This window comes from Diorhabda carinulata, chromosome 2 (genome assembly GCF_026250575.1).
Source record: "Diorhabda carinulata isolate Delta chromosome 2, icDioCari1.1, whole genome shotgun sequence".
Taxonomy (NCBI): Eukaryota; Metazoa; Arthropoda; class Insecta; order Coleoptera; family Chrysomelidae; genus Diorhabda; species Diorhabda carinulata.
In genome coordinates, this window is record NC_079461.1 from 30,958,995 (window position 1) to 30,979,406 (window position 20,412).

At 32.0% G+C, this 20,412-nt stretch overlaps 1 protein-coding gene across 1 annotated transcript in view; it reads left to right on the forward strand.

Moving 5' to 3' along the window:
* LOC130890914 (uncharacterized) overlaps positions 1 to 20,412 on the forward strand; it is a 150,418-nt gene that overhangs the window by 88,130 nt on the left and 41,876 nt on the right. The window contains exon 2 of the mRNA XM_057795321.1: positions 18,768 to 19,020. Within this exon, the coding sequence (XP_057651304.1) occupies positions 18,784 to 19,020 (237 nt within the window). The 5' untranslated portion in view covers positions 18,768 to 18,783. The remainder of the gene's footprint in view (positions 1 to 18,767; positions 19,021 to 20,412) is intronic.

Genomic DNA, 20,412 nt, shown 5'->3' on the forward strand with positions numbered 1-20,412 from the left:
CTGGCCCCGAATGAACATACACAGACCAGTCTTTGTACCTCCAAGAGAGCGATTTTCGTGGTTTCAAGACCGGTTATATTGTCACAGATCAGTACTCTATTCATGATAATTGGTGCCACAGGAGATTCTTTGGATTACAAGAAGAGTTTCTGTATATTATCAGATACATCGAGTTTTTTGGTTAGTCCCTTTTCATGTTTATTCCAAAGGAATATAAGTCCCATATATTTTTTCTCACTTTTCCACTCAACGGCTTGTCCGTTCGGATTGAAAGGCTTGAAATCGAGTTGTTTCTTCCCAGGTGATTAGTTAGGTCTTATTCTAGTCCCATCTATCGATACCAAATTTTTCTATAATCGAGTTCTCTTTGAACTATGTCGCATATTTTATTTATAAATCCACATTGAGTAGATAAATGAGAGTTCATCTACTATCAGGATTTACATGAGGGGAGTTGCAACACCCGCTTGTAGACATCCTCTATTCGAGTTGATACAAATGCTGTCTTGAGTATTTGTTACATTCATCTCATGCTCTTTTGATCGCCTTATGTGGAGTATAGTTAAACGTTACTTTTATGCCAAATAATCCATATACTATATTTTCGTTGTTCGTTTGAATATTCTAAATTTCATTTTTCAATTGTGCCCATATAGTCTGCGTAGATCCATCCACTATGACATTCATTTATTTACTGAGTTCCTCGTTGATAAACAAATGAGTATTTATAAAAAAGGATTTCTCGATAGTTCGGTTCTAGAAAGAAAATAAATGAATAAAGAAACCTTCCTAGAAATCGATTCTATAAAAACAATATAAACAAATCGCCGCTGTGAATAAATCATAAAAACATGTAAACAGCTTTTTTGAGAACCTCCTTATCGGGAAAACTTTGGATTCTTTTATCATAATCCAACAGTGCCGGCCTTATGGTCCATGTCATGGACGAGTTCGTAACAATAATCAACGGTTGAATCGGCACGTTAGCCACATAAAGTTATAATTGATACGGACCGGATTTCAAGATTTCAAAATTTCAAGTTTCTTCTGACTAAATAAGTTAATCACTCTGTATGTGTAATTAGTCTTAAAGCTGTCACATTTGAGGTCGAATCATTTGTCTTCCGTTCATTCTCTACAAATGTATATTAAATTACGGTGGACCATCATTTGTTAAAATCCTTTAAAGTTTTGAGTATTCGAGGATTAGAGGCTTAAAATTTCAAATATCAGTTCCAAAAACAACACAAGAATTCATTGAATACAAAATATTATTTGAGGAAGGACATTATAGCAAGTGTACAAGATAAACAGTTCCAAAGAGGAGAATTACAAGATTGATTCGTACTGAAGTTGTTAATGTGAATCATCACGCCCTAAAAAAAATTTTTGTTATTGGATTTAGCAACACGAGACTTCTGGTTATTACCTAAAATGAAAATGCAATAAAAAGAAACTTTCCAGCCTTCCAGAAATGCTTCCAATCATGGATTCACTGTTAAAATGAACTTTACTATTCGAGGACGTAATTGGAATTACAGTATTTTTCATAAAGTAATTTTGATCGCACTCGAATGTGATGATTCTTTTAAATAGCAAAACATCATATGTGAAAGAATGTTTGTTTTTCATTGAATATAAAAAAGTTTGGGGAGCTTTCAATAAAGTTTTTGAAACAAAATTCCAAACATCAATGACACTTATATTCAAATTTCAAGTATTAGGTTCTCTATATACATGTAAAATATGAATAATTTTTCATTAAATGCATCCAAAAAGTTTTTGAGTACATAGAAGAACACTCCTATGTATTAAAGTTGCTCCATATTGATTAATTTCGAAAATAAAACAAGAGAAGCTACTCTAGTTGAAATGAATTTTTCCGTTGAATTATATTTGGTTTTATCTTTAGATGTTCTTTCAAATGAATAGGGTGGTTTGTTTTCAGATGTATGAACGTTTTTAATTGAAAGAAGATTGTTTAAATTAAATGAAAAAGATTAAATTGTGACAAATGAACTAGACAAAAAACTCAACTCGGTGAATATCCACGAAACCCAAGAGCAAAGTGCATGCTCTCAAAAAATTAAGAGCCAAAATGTATTCATCATTTGAACAATAATGATCTAGACTAATGCAACATTACTTATTCAAAAGAACATTTTCAATGCTTCGCAATCGCCTTGATAATAACTTGGTGAACAACTCAGTAGAGTCGAGCAGTTGAATAAGCCATCTTCCTTCAGATTCAAGCTGTTACAGTATTATTATTCATCTGGGATACACGAATGTTGCCTGCGAGCTCCTTAGATGACCCGGTGGTCTAAAATAATGGCGCGTTTAAGCGGTGAAGTTCGGCTCAGCGCAAAGCGTAATATGGTGGGTAGATGCCGAGTGAATTGTTTTTTTTTACTCGACTTGAAGTTGTCTTCAACTTACCAAGTAATTTTGTACCTAAATATTCACACGAAGGGAAGAGAATTAAAAATTAATGCTAATAAGAATATAGGGCACTCAAGTTCCGGAATACTTCTTAGACTTTACAGCTGAATCAAGTGAGCTCTGAAGCATACCTTATTTTAGTGAAGAATTTCTCAACAAGGTCAAGTTTTTGGGTATGTTCTATTTGTTTAAGTTGTTCAGGACATTTTTAAAAAGTTAAACTTTCTCTGAAGGCAAAACTACAAGATAAGTTTTTTTGGAAAAATTGCGGAACACCTAAAATTTTTTACCATGAGCAGCAACTGTCGAAACCCAAGTAACGTGTGTCACAGTCGTTTTATTACAAAGAGTTTCAGAATATAAAAATGACTTTGTAAATAGAAAATTGTTTAATTTCTTAACATTTATTAGACAAGTCGTTTTTTATGTCAGTCGAATTAAAATGTCTTATAAGCTGGAAGTAAGAAAAATCATTCATAATTTGGTTGGACGGATCCTTGATTCTGGTATAGCTTGCATTTTTCGGGGTACCATAATTATTAAATTTTTGAAATGTGAATCAGAAAAATATTTTATGAAACAGTCAAAAAATCTTAACTCTTGAAGGCAATGAACAATTTCTAAAACTTGCACTTTATGAAAAGTTTAAAAAATTTTATGGAATATTGCATTTTTGGTTTTAATTTCAGCGTTAGCAATTGGCTTTACAGGGCATGCCGTTTTGATGAACTTCGAGAATTAAAAATTGATATCGAGAAAGATTCAATAAAATTAGCCAATACTAAAACTAAATTTCTAAAACTATGACTATATTAGTTGATAAAAAAGTAGATATTTTAACTTTAAGACGCCATGGGGGTTGAATATACAGTAATGTTACCGAATCCTGAATCGACAACTCTATGACTAACAAATTGAAAATATTATGAAGTCTAGTTGAATCGATTCAGCCTCCAGCGCCACTAGAACCTGAATACAACAATGCTGTGATAGCTCCGTACGTTCCCCCATCAACTTCCAACTTCGACCTCGGCTAATATTTCATTTACTGAAAATGTGTTGAAGCGATATGACCTACGAGGAATTACTTCACAAAATTATTCAAATATAACTTTTAATTACAATTTTAACCAAAATAGAAAAGTCAATTATGTATATTAAAATTTTTGATTGGGCTACTATAATTCTGATCCCGGTAACTTAATTTGGATAAAAAAATTGGATTCATTCTATATTGTGTTCCAATTTTACATTATTACATCACATCAACTGCCATAATTACAACACAACTAGGTACTTGCCAATATATATCTTACTTCGAATATGTGAATCTCAAAATTCATCATGTGTGATGAAATATTTGTGACACTTATATAATTGTTCGCTTAATTTCAACAAATTGTCAATTTTGTCTTAAGTGGCATGGCAAATATCAATATTTTTCATTTAGAACTTAGAATTTAGAATGTAATAACTAACAATAGGTATCGAAGCGAGATGTAGTAAACTTTTTTATTGGAATGATGCATAAATTCAAATTAAAAAGGTATTTTTACAAAAACTTTTCCGTCTTAGTCTGTTAATACGCAAATCCTTCCTTTCAAACGATAATTTCTCAAATAATCTGACGACGGAAGAAGTTATATTAGCGTTCAAAAGACATGACACAAGACAAGATAGTAATTATCACCAAGCATTTTCAATAAAACTTATCAGGAATTATCTGAGCAGATTTAATATCTACTTACCAAGAAATTGCTTTAAGATAAGGGGCTTCTTCGTAATTACCTGTGCAAGAAGAAATTGGTTTGTGAATTAATTTAGCACAGTATAGTTCATTTAAAAGAAATTCGACTTTGTGAATTGGATTCTTTCACTCTTTAAAAGGTTGAAAAGTTTTCGAAACACTGTGATCAATAAAAAATATTATATTCAGTATAATAGTTCATGAGTAGGACGGTTTGGCAATTCCTACGAGTGAAAAAAAGTTACTTTACTCGCGAGTTTCATACAAAAATTTATCTACGTCCGTAGACTTGAAAAAATTCAACAAAACTTTTATCAATTTTTATTTTGTGACAGTAATATTAAAAGTACAACTGCGAGCATTATTAATTTGAAGTTAAGAAGAGGTTACTTTTGGTACTTGAATTGGCAACATTTAATGAGTTCAAAGAAATAACATCGTCTGTAGTTGTATTAGTACTTATTGGATTGTTGATAGGATCGTGAACATTTACAATGTTGCTTGAAGTCGAACTAATTGTTCCCATTGAAATTTTCACTGCAGAATCCATTTTGTTTTCATTGAGTCGTCTACTTATTATATATAGTCATCTATTTATTTTTGCAAATATGAGTATTTACTGTCTACGTCTATGTCGTTATTTACCATTAGGGAACCTTTCAGTTTTGAGTAAGTCGGACAAAGTGTTGAAGACTCCCACATTTTTGATTTAGTTTCAAAGTAAACTAGTAACTCTCTTTCTGTGAAGCTGTTTATGCCTTTTCTAGTACGCCACTCCATAAAATAATTATATTCATTTAAATACTGTTCACTGGATTTCTCAAAGAGAAGATTCATAGTCGCTGCAGCTGCCGATTCAACAACATCTTCTGGTGTGCAGAAAAAAGTCATTTTTGTCATAGTATTTTTGTTCCTGTTTTCTTTGTTTTAGAATGCCAATGCAACTTTTCTCTATCAATATATTTTGAGTGGTGACGAAGCATGTTGACTTATACTTCAATCGAAAAAGGTCGCTTATTGTTGATACACGATGTTTTGCATTTTCAAACATTTGGTGGAGATTGTAAAAATAGCCTACCTTTAATATTTATTTTTATTCTGTTTTATCAACTCCTATAAATTTATAAATTAATTATTCAACTGCAATTCATAGTATCTATACATAAACAAACCCTTGTAGAATAGAGATAGATCGTCAAAAACAATTTGGTAAGTCTGAAAAATGCTAAACAATTGACGAAATATTGAAACAAAAAAAATAACATAGTCAGAGGCTATGGAAAAAGCTAGAAATAGAAAGAGTGGCGAAAATTCGCTTATAAATAAACGAGGGCTGCTATTTAAGCTTTGAAATATATCAACACATAAAGTTTGACATTTTTAATGATCAACGAACTTAAAACATGTTGTCATACGAGTTGTTCACAGATATTTGAACCATTGAAATCATCATGGTGCAAAGAATTGCTAAAAAAAAAAGCGGTGCTTCAAAAAACGTCTATAAGATCGTGGAAGGCTATAAATCATTGATCTATGCATATGAACCCAACACTAAACAACAACTTTCAAGACAAGCCAAATCCAACAAAAGTTGTTCGCACATGAAGCGCTTCGAAGCAAATGGTTGCTTGTTTTTTGGAACAACTAGACAACCTAGAATGGTCAATTATGAATGGTATACTAGTATTTGTTTGTCAGAAGTTTTCGAAGAAATCAGGGAAACCAATCGCAGTAGACTAATCATTCTCCACCATGACAATGCGAGCTTTCACCCATCAGTTCAAACAAAACCGTTTACTAGTAGTCAAAACATCGAATTGATGAGCCGTACAGTCCTTGTTTGACACCCAATTATTCATTGATGTTCTCGCAAATCAAAAATAAATTTCTCCACACCTCAATCGGAATGGACAATTGGTTCAAAAGCATGCAAAAGTATTGATCTTAATGGAGAATATTTTGAAAAACAATAAAGCTATATCCAATTATAAATATTTGTTTTTATTAGTCTGTATATAATAAGTTGACACGTAATTTTTTAATCTTTATTTGAAACTTTTTATTAATCTAAACTTTTACTAATCGAAACGATTTATTTTCTTAGCATTATCACAAATTTTCGATGACTGGATAATTACTTGTTTCTGCATATTTCTGTTTTGTTTATTCTGGTTCTAAGTACTATCCCTTATAGTACAGTATTAACAAAGGGTAGTGGTTAAAGGATCTCCTTATTTTAGTCCTAGATCGGTATCTAAACTTTCTCATCTATTTTTATTTACCTTGTGAATTCGTGGGACATTTTTTGTCTGTACTAGTAATAATTAGAAAAATTCAATTTATCAACGAGTTTTTTTTTTCAAACATGTTGGCTATTTTTCAATACTATGCATAAAGTTATTGGTAAATATTCGGTTATTCATTTATGTGAATTATGGCGAAATAAATCTGCCATCTACATTCGGCTCGTATGAGCAAGTTAAATTTACCGAACCCATATTTGAATTATTCGTCAATTTAAACATTTAGTTAATTCAGATCGATTTATAGGTATGGTTATTTCTCGATTTGGATCGATTTTGATAACCATAGATTACGCCATAGATATTCCAGTTCCGTAGTAGGAGTTGTTTTGATAAAATTAATTATGATGATAATAATTATAATTAATATTAATATCACTATAGTTATCAGAAGTTACAGGTGGATTTGCTTTACCCGTCATATTATAAGTATTATTTTCTGTGGTATTTGTACTTATAATATTGTATGGTACAGTTACTTATGTTAATTACTAATAAAATTATCCTAGCAAGTTATTTATGTTATCGTCGATCTAACCTTCCACTCTCGTAGCTCCTTCACAGCTATAATCTTACCACTTCCGTCCACACAAATTATTGCCTATGACCGACTAAATATTTTCGAGAAATATAATTCGTTCGTGTGAAATCATTGATAACAAACTTTGGTCAAAAGAAATGGATGATCTGATGCTTCTTTAAGAAATTTATCCAAGTCCTCCAATATAAAAGTTTCTTTGGTCGATAGCCTTCGGCCTGGAGGTTTGGAAAGGCTTCAACCTCCATTCCAGACTTCTAACTAAGCATTTATAATATTAAAAAAACACTACAAAAGGCTAGAAATTCATGTCTAACACATAACAACCGGAATTATGAATAAAACACTTTGGAGAGAGAGTTTTAGTTTGAGGGATATTTGGGATATATCATTGAAAAAAAGCATTATTGAATTGACATTTGTCCAGTCCCATCTGATAAACAAAAAAATCGGTAGAATAAAGTAAAATATTCTGTGGCCTATTTCTAACAATATAACATTTTTTAGTTTTATAATATGTTGAAAATATTGAATTCAGCTGTCAACAATTATTAACCGCACATTTCTCACTATTTCGTGAAAAAAATCACCCTAAATGGTATTTTCAAATGAAAAATGAGAAAACATCAATATCATTCAGTCGAATGACATTCAAAATCGAGTTTTAAAGGCGGAATATACAGCAAGCCATTTATTCGATGAAAATCAGAAGTGCTATTATTCGGAAGAATTCGTAGATGGAAGGGTTATGGGAAATAGTTGAAGACTCAATACAGAAATAACATTGGTCTACTTTTATTTCCACTTTAAGCATCAACAATGAAACAATAGGAATGAATTGCCGTATTTTTTGTTCAAAATTTCCATAATAAAAATACAGTATCACAAGCTAAAATTTCTCATTAATCAGCCACATAATAAAGTCTCCGTATTGCAATTACTGGAATTATAAGTAAAGAAAAAGCAGATAAGAAAATTAGGAAGAATCCCACAACCTAACCTCTTCCACCATCAACATTTCTACGCATTGTTGATTCGAGTCCATGTGAACCGTCTGAAAAATCTTATTATTCGTTAATTTGGATAGACGTTTCATTGTGACAATTTGCCGATTGATATAAATCATTTTAACTTTGCATATTTTACATTTCGACATTTTTAATAGTGAACATACTCAGAGTATGTTCAGTAGTAGTGCTGTCATACCAGTACTATTTGTACTAGTAGTTTACAGATACTTGAAACTTTCATTCAAAGTGGATTAAACCAACAGCAGTGTACCAATCAACTCGCTTCGACTTTTAGTGATGAAGCATCATCTCGATACACCGTGTTTTGTGGTTTCCAGAATTCAATCGTAGTCGTCCAAAATCGGCTGTTGTACCACAAAACGTCGATACTCTGTGTAATCTGATTTTGCCATAGCTTAATGTGACATACCGTGAGATCAATCGACTATATGGGTCTTTTAAGACGAGCCAAATCGTGGCCTATTTTTTCACAACAACAGAACCACCTTTCTATTAAAGCAACGTATAACGGTCAATTGTACATCAGCATTTATTTGCCGGATATATTCGATAAATTAGGGAAACCAATCGCAGGAGATGGTTCATTCTCCACCACGACAATTCGAGCTCTCACATATCAAAACATCGAATTGATGGGTCATCCACCGTACAGTGGTTCTTTGGTCTTTGGTACCAAATGATATTTTATTATTCCCGCAGAAAAATCAATTGCGGGGTTAAAGTTTTTCTACACAAAAGGCTCAAATAGTACCTTGTGGTACCTTCAAATCTAAATAAGTATATTTTTGCATCATTCTGGAGACTTGATATCTTATATACGACTGTAGTAGTGTTGCATATTTTTAGGCCAGAGTATACTCAGTATTTTCAGTTATTTTTTAAAATAGCTTTGATATCATTGCTAGTTATGATATTGACGATATGAAGATACTAAATTAGGTGGTTTCTCTGGTTTGACCATCGTTATGACTTATGTGACAATCTCTAAAAGGTGACATCCGGTATATATCATTATTGTATGTAGAAATAAAAAAATTATGCGGTCTATTAAATTTATTCCGAATTACACACTCTCCCTGTACATCATCAACGTTTCTAGAAATTTCAACCGATTCGTCGACATTATTAGATATTACGTAAAATTAAAACGTTTATTTCCAACTGGATTTTCAATCCTCTTAATCGGTTTTCCAATTCGAAATATTTTCTTCGGTATCCATACAAAAATTGTTTTCTTTCCCAATATGATTAAAATTGTAATTCCAGAAATTCTATACCTGTTTCAAACAAATAAAATATCTGCAAACGCCGCACCGGCTAGGCACCTAAATCTGAAATTAAATACCGAAAATGTAAAGCCCAATACCAACTCCTGAATTCAGATTGAAACAATAGACCCGTGGGGAAATGGAGCGAAGGCAAAGCTAGGAAAATATTACTTGAAAGAAATAATCGTTAGGTTGATTTGAATTGTTTACTATGGTGGTTAACGTTATTAAGATAATGTAAAATATAATGGAAGATTATTTTCCAGAATAATCATAAAATTACAAGTTAATTCCAGATTTACAGCGTAGATTTAAAATCAATTCCATTAGAAATATGCCTGGGTAAAGAATATTTTTACGATTATTATTATTGCCTATACAATTTTAATATTGAAAGAGTCATTTGCAAAGCTATATTCTTTGTAAAATTGGATACAGAATTGGCTCTTAACGTTATTTGAGTTGAGTACTTAAAAAATCGTTTGTAGGTTTTATAAAATACCATGTGATCACATTTGGCCCTAGCCAAGCAAACAATTTTCGTGTATTTTAATAAAAATATGCATTATTGTCTCTAAAATAGACTCTCTTCGAAATGGAGGGGCGACACGCATGAGGCAATTTTCAAGATCACAACCTTCACTGAAAGCTATAATCTATAACCTTACCAAACAAAACATTTTTTTAAACTTCGGAATTCTACAATTTACACTAACTATTAATCAAAGAAAGAAAACTGGTAATGTCAAACCGACAACCCTCGTATACTATGTTACAATCCTTATAATGCTACCATTTAAACTGTGACACAATGACGTCACATGTGGAATCATCCAATCAGGAGCAATAAAAAGAGTACTGCCGGCCTACGAAACAAACCTTAATATTAAAAAAGTTTGACCAACCTACAACATCAATTAGATGTTAATATGTTGTAATAAAAATATGTCTTCAGTTAAATGTATTGTTTTTTAGTATAAACAGTCCTACTCTTTTAATCTTGTAACTCTATATTTGCGTGAAATAGATTGGAAAAAAAATTTTGTATAATAGTAAGAATCAAAAAAACCTGAAAAGCTACATTAAGTCATCATAAACAGGGAGTTTCAAAAACAGATAATCCCTTCTCTAGGATAGATAGAAAACTGAGAAGTATTTGAGATTTGGTCAGTAAAAAATTTTCGTAACGCCATCCATATTCAAGATAAAAGGCCTTGAAGAATAAAAATATAAATATTTTTTACGATTTTGCCCCAACTACTAAAAACATTGTGTTAAAATTTTATACGAATATGTTTTGGAAAGTGATACATCCAATAAATTTGATTTATGTCAGACTCCCATAGAGGGCGCTAGCTACACGGTTCTTACCAAATAGTATAGTAGTTTAACTGTTACAATATTAGGTTTTTCAAGCAAACTTTCAAGTGACCAAGATCATTTAATTTTACACCAAAAAAGTACTCTTGATAAAACTCGATACTGTTTTACTGAGCAAACCCCAAATATTTTTCAGTTTTCTATTTATCCTAGAGACGGGATAACCTTTTTTGAAACAACCTGTATATATACTCACAAGTAATAAACTAAAGTTGTTTAAATAAGAGGACTATGGCAGTTTCCTGATTATCCTGAAAAAATGGATTTAGGTTAGATTAGTTAGGTAAGTTTTTTTTCGATTTTGCCACAACTCCTGGGAACATTTTATTGAAATTTTATACGAATGTGTTTTGGAAGCTGATACATCCAATGAATTTGTTTTTATGTCTGACTCTCATAGAGGGCGCTAGTTAGACGGTTCGTACCAAGTAGTATTGAACATAACTTATACAATATTAGATTTTTCAAGCAAAATTTTAAGACCACTAAAGCAGTGTCCTGATTCTCCGGAAAAAAATGGAGTTAGATTAGGTTAGGTTAGTTTAGGTTAGTTTGTCTGAGTAGGTCAACGAAATGCTCCTTTTTCTTATTCGAAAATTACACCGGATTTCAAGTTTTGAAGAATTTTGACAAAAATCCAAAGTTGACAGTGCTTATACAGGTATATCTTTTTATATTATTTTCATAACTTTGCTTCATAATTTAGTTTTTGTTCCTAATATTCTATTTTGTTAAAAATTATAATTTCAGCCACAATAATCAATGAAAATAAGCACTATAACTTAAACGTAAAAATGAATATTTAGTTACACATTTATTAAACTGTCGTACTGAAAGAAAATAGTGTTTTTATCATAATGACGTTATTTCTAAATAATAATGCATACATGCTATCTATAATTTTTATAAAACCTTATTACTTTCAAATTAAGCACGACACACTACGTATCACGCTACACCAAATAAATGTGCGCTGTCGCTTAAGTGAAAGCTACAAGTGTTTCACTTGTCCTGAAACTTGTTTTTGCCATACCAGGGACCCCTATTATTCGCTCTATTTCCCATGCATTCGTATTTCTGTCCAATTTAATTTTACATATTTCAAATCAATGGATATTTATACGTGACCGAACATTTTTGAAATCTTCTGTGTATATACAATGACTAAAATATTTTTTGTAAGGATTGAACAATGAGAGAAATTGATTTTTGTATGGTTTACTCATATTTATTACTATGACTGCAAAAGTATGGACAGCGTACTAATGTTGGATAAAACGACTGATCTGACGTTGGAATATTACGTCCCTGTGTTTACAAAACAACCCGTATTCATACTAAAATAGAGAATCAAAATTCGAGTCGTTACAACGAAGCATGCTGACCTTTGTAATGTAATGTAATAACGTATCGCCCGAATTACAAAAGATTCTACGGCAAACAACGGTCGATCTGTGCAAACAATTTTAGTTGAGCTGGTGTTTTTAATAATGCTCTGTCTTCACACAACGCCGTAGCTCCACCAGTCCTTTCGCCCTTCAATGTTTAAAGATGTGAATAAACAAAACTTTAAGTTGTATTTTCATGATCGTACTATTCAATTTGCCGATAATATATATAATTTGATGATTATTTATTTCGTATATACAATAAGTACAAGGCCTGGCTATTAAATACCGAGACTGCGCGCCTAGACGACGCCCTTGACGGGCGTGGTAAAAAACGCTTAGTGCGTTGGGTATCTAGATATCTTGTCTATGCAAGTCCCAAAACACGTTTCCGTTACTATTATACTATTATTAAATTGAAAAAACTCCGACTGGCTGCTATAAATTTTCGGAAGAGGCCTATGGGGACAATTATCTTTCTCGTGCTTGTGTTTTTGGGTGATGTAAGCGCTTTAGTGAGGACCAAGAGAGCACTGAAGATTACCAGCACCCAGATCGCCCTGTGACTGTTTCAACTCCTGAAACAGTGACCAAAATCAACCAAATTGTGCGTGCAGATCGTCGATTGAGCATCCGGATGATTGCCGAGGCTGTAAACGCCGATAAAGAAACGGTTAGAAACTCCACAACAGGGGTGTGGCGAGGGGAGGGGAGTATATTGAAGGGGAGTGTTCGAATGTAGAATAATTTTTATAATAAAACCGTTTTTTGTAACCAGTCTCGTTATTCAATAGCCAGACTTGATATTTACAAACTCCGGGTAATTAACTGATAATTGTAAGTCTAAAAATACAAATATTATTTGATTCAAATAATGAGTAATGAATAATGAGTCATATATGATGGTTTTCTAATAAGTTACCACCATCAACCTGAAGATGTTAGCTCTTATTAATATAAGTTGGGAAACATATTTGCGCATACCTTGAAATAATAACAGGAAAGTATTACGCATCATTACTTGATGAAGAATGGTAAAAATCGACTACATATGAAGAAAATAAAGAGCTTTTCAATCACCTTCAATCAACGCACCTTCTCAGTTCGGTAACCGCCCTGACTAAATTTCAAGAATTGCATTTTAAATTGGTTGACCACACTCTGTATTCTCCAGATCTGATCCCATCAACTTTTTCTGTTTCCTATCCTCAAATTTGTACTTTCAGGAGAAAGATTTTAAGGAGACAAACGGTAACTATTATTTAGATACAAAAAGTTAACAGTAAAAAGTTAACATCCTTAAACTAAGTGTATAGACTTGAAAGGAGAATACTGAAAAATAAAAATAATCATAGAAAAAAATATCTTATTTCTTTGTCAGGTCAGAAAGTTTTCAGTTGAAGGATGTCTAAGTTGTACATAATTTGATCAATATCCAATATGAATACAAGTTACGAATTATTAATTAATAATAATCAGTCAATGGCAACTGAATTGAAGCCTAACATCAATTTTTGAAATGGAATCGTTAGGTAAATATAAAAAGAACAAATTTGGACTAATGATTATCTGGTTATCGAATTGACTGAAATGCAACGTTGGAACAACGTTCGACCTGTGGAATTTGTGTCAAATATTGAATATCTACTGTACTAGTTATTTGTAAAAGGATTCTACTCTATTTCGGTAAACTCTGCATTCCTTATGATATCGAACTGGCTGAATTTTCAATTACTCATTCAGGTAAAAGATCCTTAGTATCTACTTTCATTTCATAATCAACAAGCTTTTCACTGGCGGCCTAAAATTGATTCAACCTGTCAAGAGAGCTCGTTCTCTTCAATATGTTCATTCAAGCTACCGAACAAAATTAGTTCGGAAAAGTTGATGAGATACATAATTCTGTCACAAATACCACTCGTTGAAGGAGTTTATGTGTCAGTGGCTATTTTGTCTGAAAATTTTGGTTTTTATGTACATTCATTCACCTAAAGTGATGACGATCTCTTAAAACAGTATAAGAATTTAATAAAAATTTAGCACAGATAGTAAAGAGAACTATTTGAGGCGTATTTTATTTCGGAAGAAATGTATTTTCATATTTTGTGTGTCACTGATGGATAGATTTGTACTTTATACAAGAAGTTACTTTTCTTAGTGAGGCAAAAGCGAGTCTCAAGTTTTTCTCATCTTCGAATTTTATTTAACATCAAAGAATTTTAGACGATTTTCGCTACTTTGTGAACGTTTTCATTGTTACAAACGGATTGAGTAACTAAGCTATTTCATCGTTACAAGGATATTCTTCTCAACTTTAGACATATTAGAATCTCCACGCTGTCAAGTATAAGATCAATAACATTCCAATTCAAAAAGTTAAGTAAGGAACCTTGAGTTCAACCTTGGGTATTTCATTTTAAATTACATGAAATATTTTGAATCTTGTTTTACGAAATCGTCATGTGTCAAAGGAAATAGATTATAAGTCATATTTTTAAGAGCTTGTAGGTATATTGCTTGTTGAAATTCCTAACAATCGCAAAGCTCCTTGAACTTATATTCACTTTCATTTTTCTAGTGGAAAAATGTTATTTAAGTGTGAAGCTTCTTGACGTCGTTAATTTTCAGAAACTTTTCAGTATGAAATAATTTTTTTATAAAGAGAAACCCACCAAATTTGTTACAAATTCCTACTTTTATTGTATTATATCTTTATCTATATATAAGATTGACGTCACACGAAATCGGAAGAGTTTGCTTTTCGTAAAATGCAATATCTTCAATCAAAGAATTCGATACCAAAGAGCAGCTACCAGGAATTAATGTAGCTCATCTCGCGATTCTTCTTAGTAATAAAGAAGATTATGTTCTAGCACAAGTCTTTTCATGGCTAGAAATATTCTGAAGAAACAGCTATAGAGCCCAAAAACGCCAAAAACATTCACGTTTTTGATAGAACTACATGGAGATGTTTGCGTTTTGTTGTAAAAGTTTCACTTACTTAACATAGTGTAACTCCCTTAGTAAAATAATATTCGAAAATGAATACAGCTGATTTAGATCCCAGAGGTGGTTGAATAATGAAGAGCTACCAATAATTTATCCATGTATGTGCTTTAGGATGCAGATATGTCTCTTAAATGATGCTGGGATAAAATTTGGGGCGTTACATTCCCATGTCCAGATATCGATTCATAGGTCTAATGAAAAACCTCAGCATTAATGATAGGAAAAGAAGTAGTTACAGACTAAAGAATGATAAATTTGCCAGATCTTCACCGATTGAGAATACTTTTGAACAGTAGAGCCTGTTTCCATTCAAGAGAAAGTATAACTGTAGACAAACCCAATAAACTTTAGGTATATTCTAAATTAACCTGATAAATTTGGCATTAAAAATTCGCGGGTGTGAGAATGAAATATTTTCTGAATAGATTTCCTTATCTAGAAAAATATGATAAAAGACGAAAATTTTAGAGCCATACTATGGAAGTGGGATAAATGTTTAATGTAGTAGCTACTTCTCTGTTTATTTTACTGAGAAGCTTTGGATCATTTTGAGTACTTTGGACTCAGATATAATAGTGACAAGAAAAATATATAAACAGTGCTACTGCAAGGTCTGAGTAGATATTATAGAATGCCTTGTGTACCATAACACTGTTCAGAAGATGGCCCAATCATATTTTGTAAATTTTGAATTCAATTGATGTCAATAGATGAAATATTTACAGATAACTTGAACGAAAATTAGTCGATAGCTGTTGTTATGCCAATTAATTTTAAAAAGACGATTTGTCGACCTCCTGGCTTAGCAGCAAAAATAGCATTGCCAAATGGAAAAGAATCTAAAGAAATGTGTGAAAGTTGTATTGTATTTATTGTATCTTATTTTTTATTTGAATAATCAAGGTGGAAAATATCTGTCTTATGTCTTATCCTTTTAGTATTAACTGTATATAATTAATAATATACTTGCTAGAACAGCTGTCCTGCTTAATAAAATTCAACTTGATTAAACTTCATCATTGTTTTTAGAGACAAATATATCAATTTTAATATGAAACAAAAGACGAAATTGACACTGTTATTGGAATTCAAATATACTTTGCATTGGAGGAAAATACGGAAATCTGTTTTTGGGAAAATGTGTCACATTCTAAATTCACGCAATAAAACGTAACTTTTACTACATATAGGATTGTCTCTGAGAATTATATGAAAATAAACGCGAAACGAATTGAACAGTGAAACTTAAATATTTAAAAAACATTTATTCGATTGCCTTTCCAATTTGTTATTAATTTTCGTAATAGAAAGCTACGAACATTTTTAAAAACATTTTGTAGACTTTGCGTTAAAAAATCTTGGTGCAGACGATACCACACGACATTGCAATCTAATATTTTATACTTAAAGATATTTTGATATTCCCACTGAGTCTTGCAAAAAAAACACCTATCAAATTTTGTAACAATATAATTCGATAGATCCCACGTACGTGCTTCCCAGCAATATCTGGGTTTTGGCCTATAACCGTATACAGAAAGTTTATATTCTCGCAACTAAATCCGATGACATAATATATTGATATAAATAATGATCTACGACAGGTCTAGTATGAAGTTGCTGAAGCAGGTAGATGACGGAGGCTTAGAAACGACTCCGAGAGAATTTGTACACCGTAACGACACGACAGCGTCGTTTCGTTTGGCTCGTGGAATATGGGCCCTCAGGGTGATGAAAAGGAGACGTTTAAAAGGAAAGTTTGTAGTAGGCTTGAAATATAGGAAAGGAATAAGGAATAGTTATTATTCGCAGCAATCTTCCAACTTCTTTAACATCAGTAATGATTAAAGGAATTCTTGCAAAACTTTATAAATTTTTTTTTGCCTAAATAGATACCAAACGATGTTCAATGATAACAAAAAATATATAGATATCAATAGTTTGTTGGAAATTGTTTAGAGAAAAAGAGAGAGGGAAAGGCTTTATTGTAAAAAAATTCTTACAATTTGTAGACAAAAGCTTGTAAAAACACATAAAAATAACTAAATAAAGATACAAATACAATAAAATTTCAATATACAGAAGGAAACAACAATGAGTAACAAAATGATGATTTTCTAATCTTTTAAAGAAGTCCCTGCAGTGAGCCCTGCTGTTTAGTACGAGTAAATATGTAACAGATCCCTTTTGCTTAAATTCAGTCGTACCACACGTAACCCAGAAGAGAAAGACATATCGGAGATACGACTCAATAAGGGAATAATAAACTGTTGAGGAGATGGATGAGTTTACTTCTTTAGAAACTGATCTCAGCGTAAAACATGAGGCGGCAATATGTAACTCCCATTTCAAGGAATTGTCCACGAGAAGCTCTAAGAATTTTACAGATTCAACGACGTCAATGGTAGTGTCAATGTATTTTTATATGAAAAACTACTTATCCGATTTCTCTTTACACACCAAAAATTCATTTCGCCGAGATTTCGTTGTAACAGCCTTAACGATTTCATCCAACCTATGTGCTCATCAAATATTGAATATTATCTTTTGAATACTTCTCAGACAAATTTAACGATACACAGTTGCCATATTAAGTATCGAATATTCTATAATCGCTAATGATGTTTCTTGATTGTTGTGCTAAGATAGGTAAACAAGAGATAATTACTCAGCAGTCCATAGTTAATATTGAATGTCGCATGTTTATTATGATTCTTTCCAGAACACTATAGAGGCACAAATGATTAATATGAGAATTTGATGGTAAAATTCAACCGCTATCCACGACAAGATAATAATATTGAATATAGTTACTTTCACAAACAAATAATGAACAAAAAAGGTAAAATATTGTATTAAAATGTCTGGTAATTTTCGGTATACTTAGAAAAAAAGTGTCAGTATCATATAGTTACGTGGCATTAGTAGAAAATCACTATCACCAAACATAAATTTGATCAAACAATTTTTAATTGATGTTAATTGTTGATAAATTCGCAAAATATACCTTTCAATAGGAAAGTGGTCAGAAAAACTTCCGAACTAAAAACAAAGCAAACTATTTTCATCCATAGATATACACTTAGTTCAGCGATGCTTTTCAACTCTTACAAAACAGGCGATAACATTCTTACTTGACGAAAATCTGTCTCGTGCAAGTAAAACTTGCCATAGCTATCACCAAAGTGTCAGAAACCGTCTATCGCTTTTTGGAGCAAGTTCGCTATTTTCAATTCACTATTCACAATTTCTTGACTCTTTTCCCGTTTCAGAAGTGTAGTGGTAGACCTTTATTTCATCTACAGCTATGAATCGATGCAAAAAGGCAACCCATTTTTCTTAAACCGCTTTAATAAGGCCTGGGAAAATCTGTTAACTCTTTAACCTCACTCTGAGGATCGTTGAATTAAACTGTCCAAAATTTTCAGCTAAAAAATAATGTCCATCTCCTTCCATTTGCGTAGGCATCAAAAATAGATATTCAATGACAGCTCTATACTCTGTTTTTTTTCAATTAAAAAAAAATCTATACAACGACTCATTTGTACGATTATCAAACAGAAACTAACAAAAATTGTTAACGATCGAAAACTTGTTACTGATTACCACGCTTCTGTTAAGATTGATCTAAACTCAAAACTCTTTTTTTGTTTTGTTTCAGGATTATCTCGTACGTGATGGACCAGGAGCCAAATGGCTCTGAAGGAAGAAATATTACTGTTACTTCAACTCCACAGCCAGCTCCGACACTTCATCCTTATTATCAAACATACGATGTCATGACCGGAGTACGAATAGCTGCAACTTTGGGCAGCTTTTTTGGCCTAATGGCTATTCTCATGTTTTACAAATCAAAATCTAAGACTGAGAAAGCCATGGAAGATCCAGATTTTACTGCTGCTGCTATTGCTGAGGTAACAATCATATCCAAAAAACTATCCTAATCCACTCGATTCATTCGTCAGCAAATAGTAATAAACCTGATTTTCTTACTGATATAAAATCGATTTGCCAATCCGCATGTAATGTTGAACAAAGCCGATAATAAAATTCGAACAAAACTGAAATTCTACCGCAATAATCTAATAATCGATAATGTTTGAATGGTGCTAATTGTAAGTATACGAATAATTCAATAAATTTTTTAACAAGTTCATAATCTGCTCCAAAATCAATCTTGATTGTTAAATTGCTGGGACACGACTAGCTCATCAGTAATCGGACGAATAATTATCGTTGATAAATCAATATTCAAACAATAAAGTGAATAATAATTCATTTAAATATGTTTATATAACCCAATTTGATTGATTCAACGTTAAAAGACTTGCTAAAAACATCTCTGGGACTCAACATTAACTGTTTGTATATACAGGTACAAAGAGGAATTGAAATCTAATGTCGCCTAAATAAAAATCAAATAGATTTTAAACAAGTTTCGTTATCAACATTTTGGCCATCTAGTATGCAAATTTGCAATTTGGATGGCATCCACTAAGAAAATATTTTACCGATCGGAATCAATGAGAATTTGGGGGTGCAGAGCGAGTATATTGGGTGCTGTAGTTCAAAATTCTTCTTACACAGTACGGTCTTCTTGTGCTGCAGAATAAAACTTTTTCTGTTGAAAACAGGATATATTTCGACTAAAGCTTTGTTCACCCGATCCAATTGTTCACAATAAAGATTTGCACCAACAGTTTATTCACTTCAAAATGAACAATTCCGGGTTTACTACCAAACACACACCAAAACACACAGATGTAAGTACTTTTTGAAAAATTAAGCCGAAAGTACTGCTACTTTGTGGTGATTCATTTGGAGAGAACCTATTTCATTTTTCCTCTCTTCTCCATTTTACGTCTCTATAGATGAAAAAACTGTTGTTCTCTTCGTACAAATTATAGGAGACCCAAAAACCTGTTCTGATTATTTTTCCATTCTTCTACAAATATTCTTAAATTGTCAATCAAGGGTATTTGAGACTTTATTTATTGTCTCAATGAATTTATTTCCACTTCGGTCCTTAGCATGCCATTGCCTAACGTTCTTGGTCTTTCTGATTGATAGGATCTAAGCTTGAAGATTTGTCTGTCATTCACGAGCTTCTAATGCACTTTGATGAACATAGGAAACATTTTTGGACGCAGCTATTACGAAAATGAAGAAGGATGACCTAGCAAATGAGATACAGCCCTTTTATTACTTTCCTGTTTTATATATATTTGAAAACTCATATAATCTTCAAAAAACGAACTTTGTACTTTGGTAAATTGATTGATATTGATTCTTAGATAATTAGATTG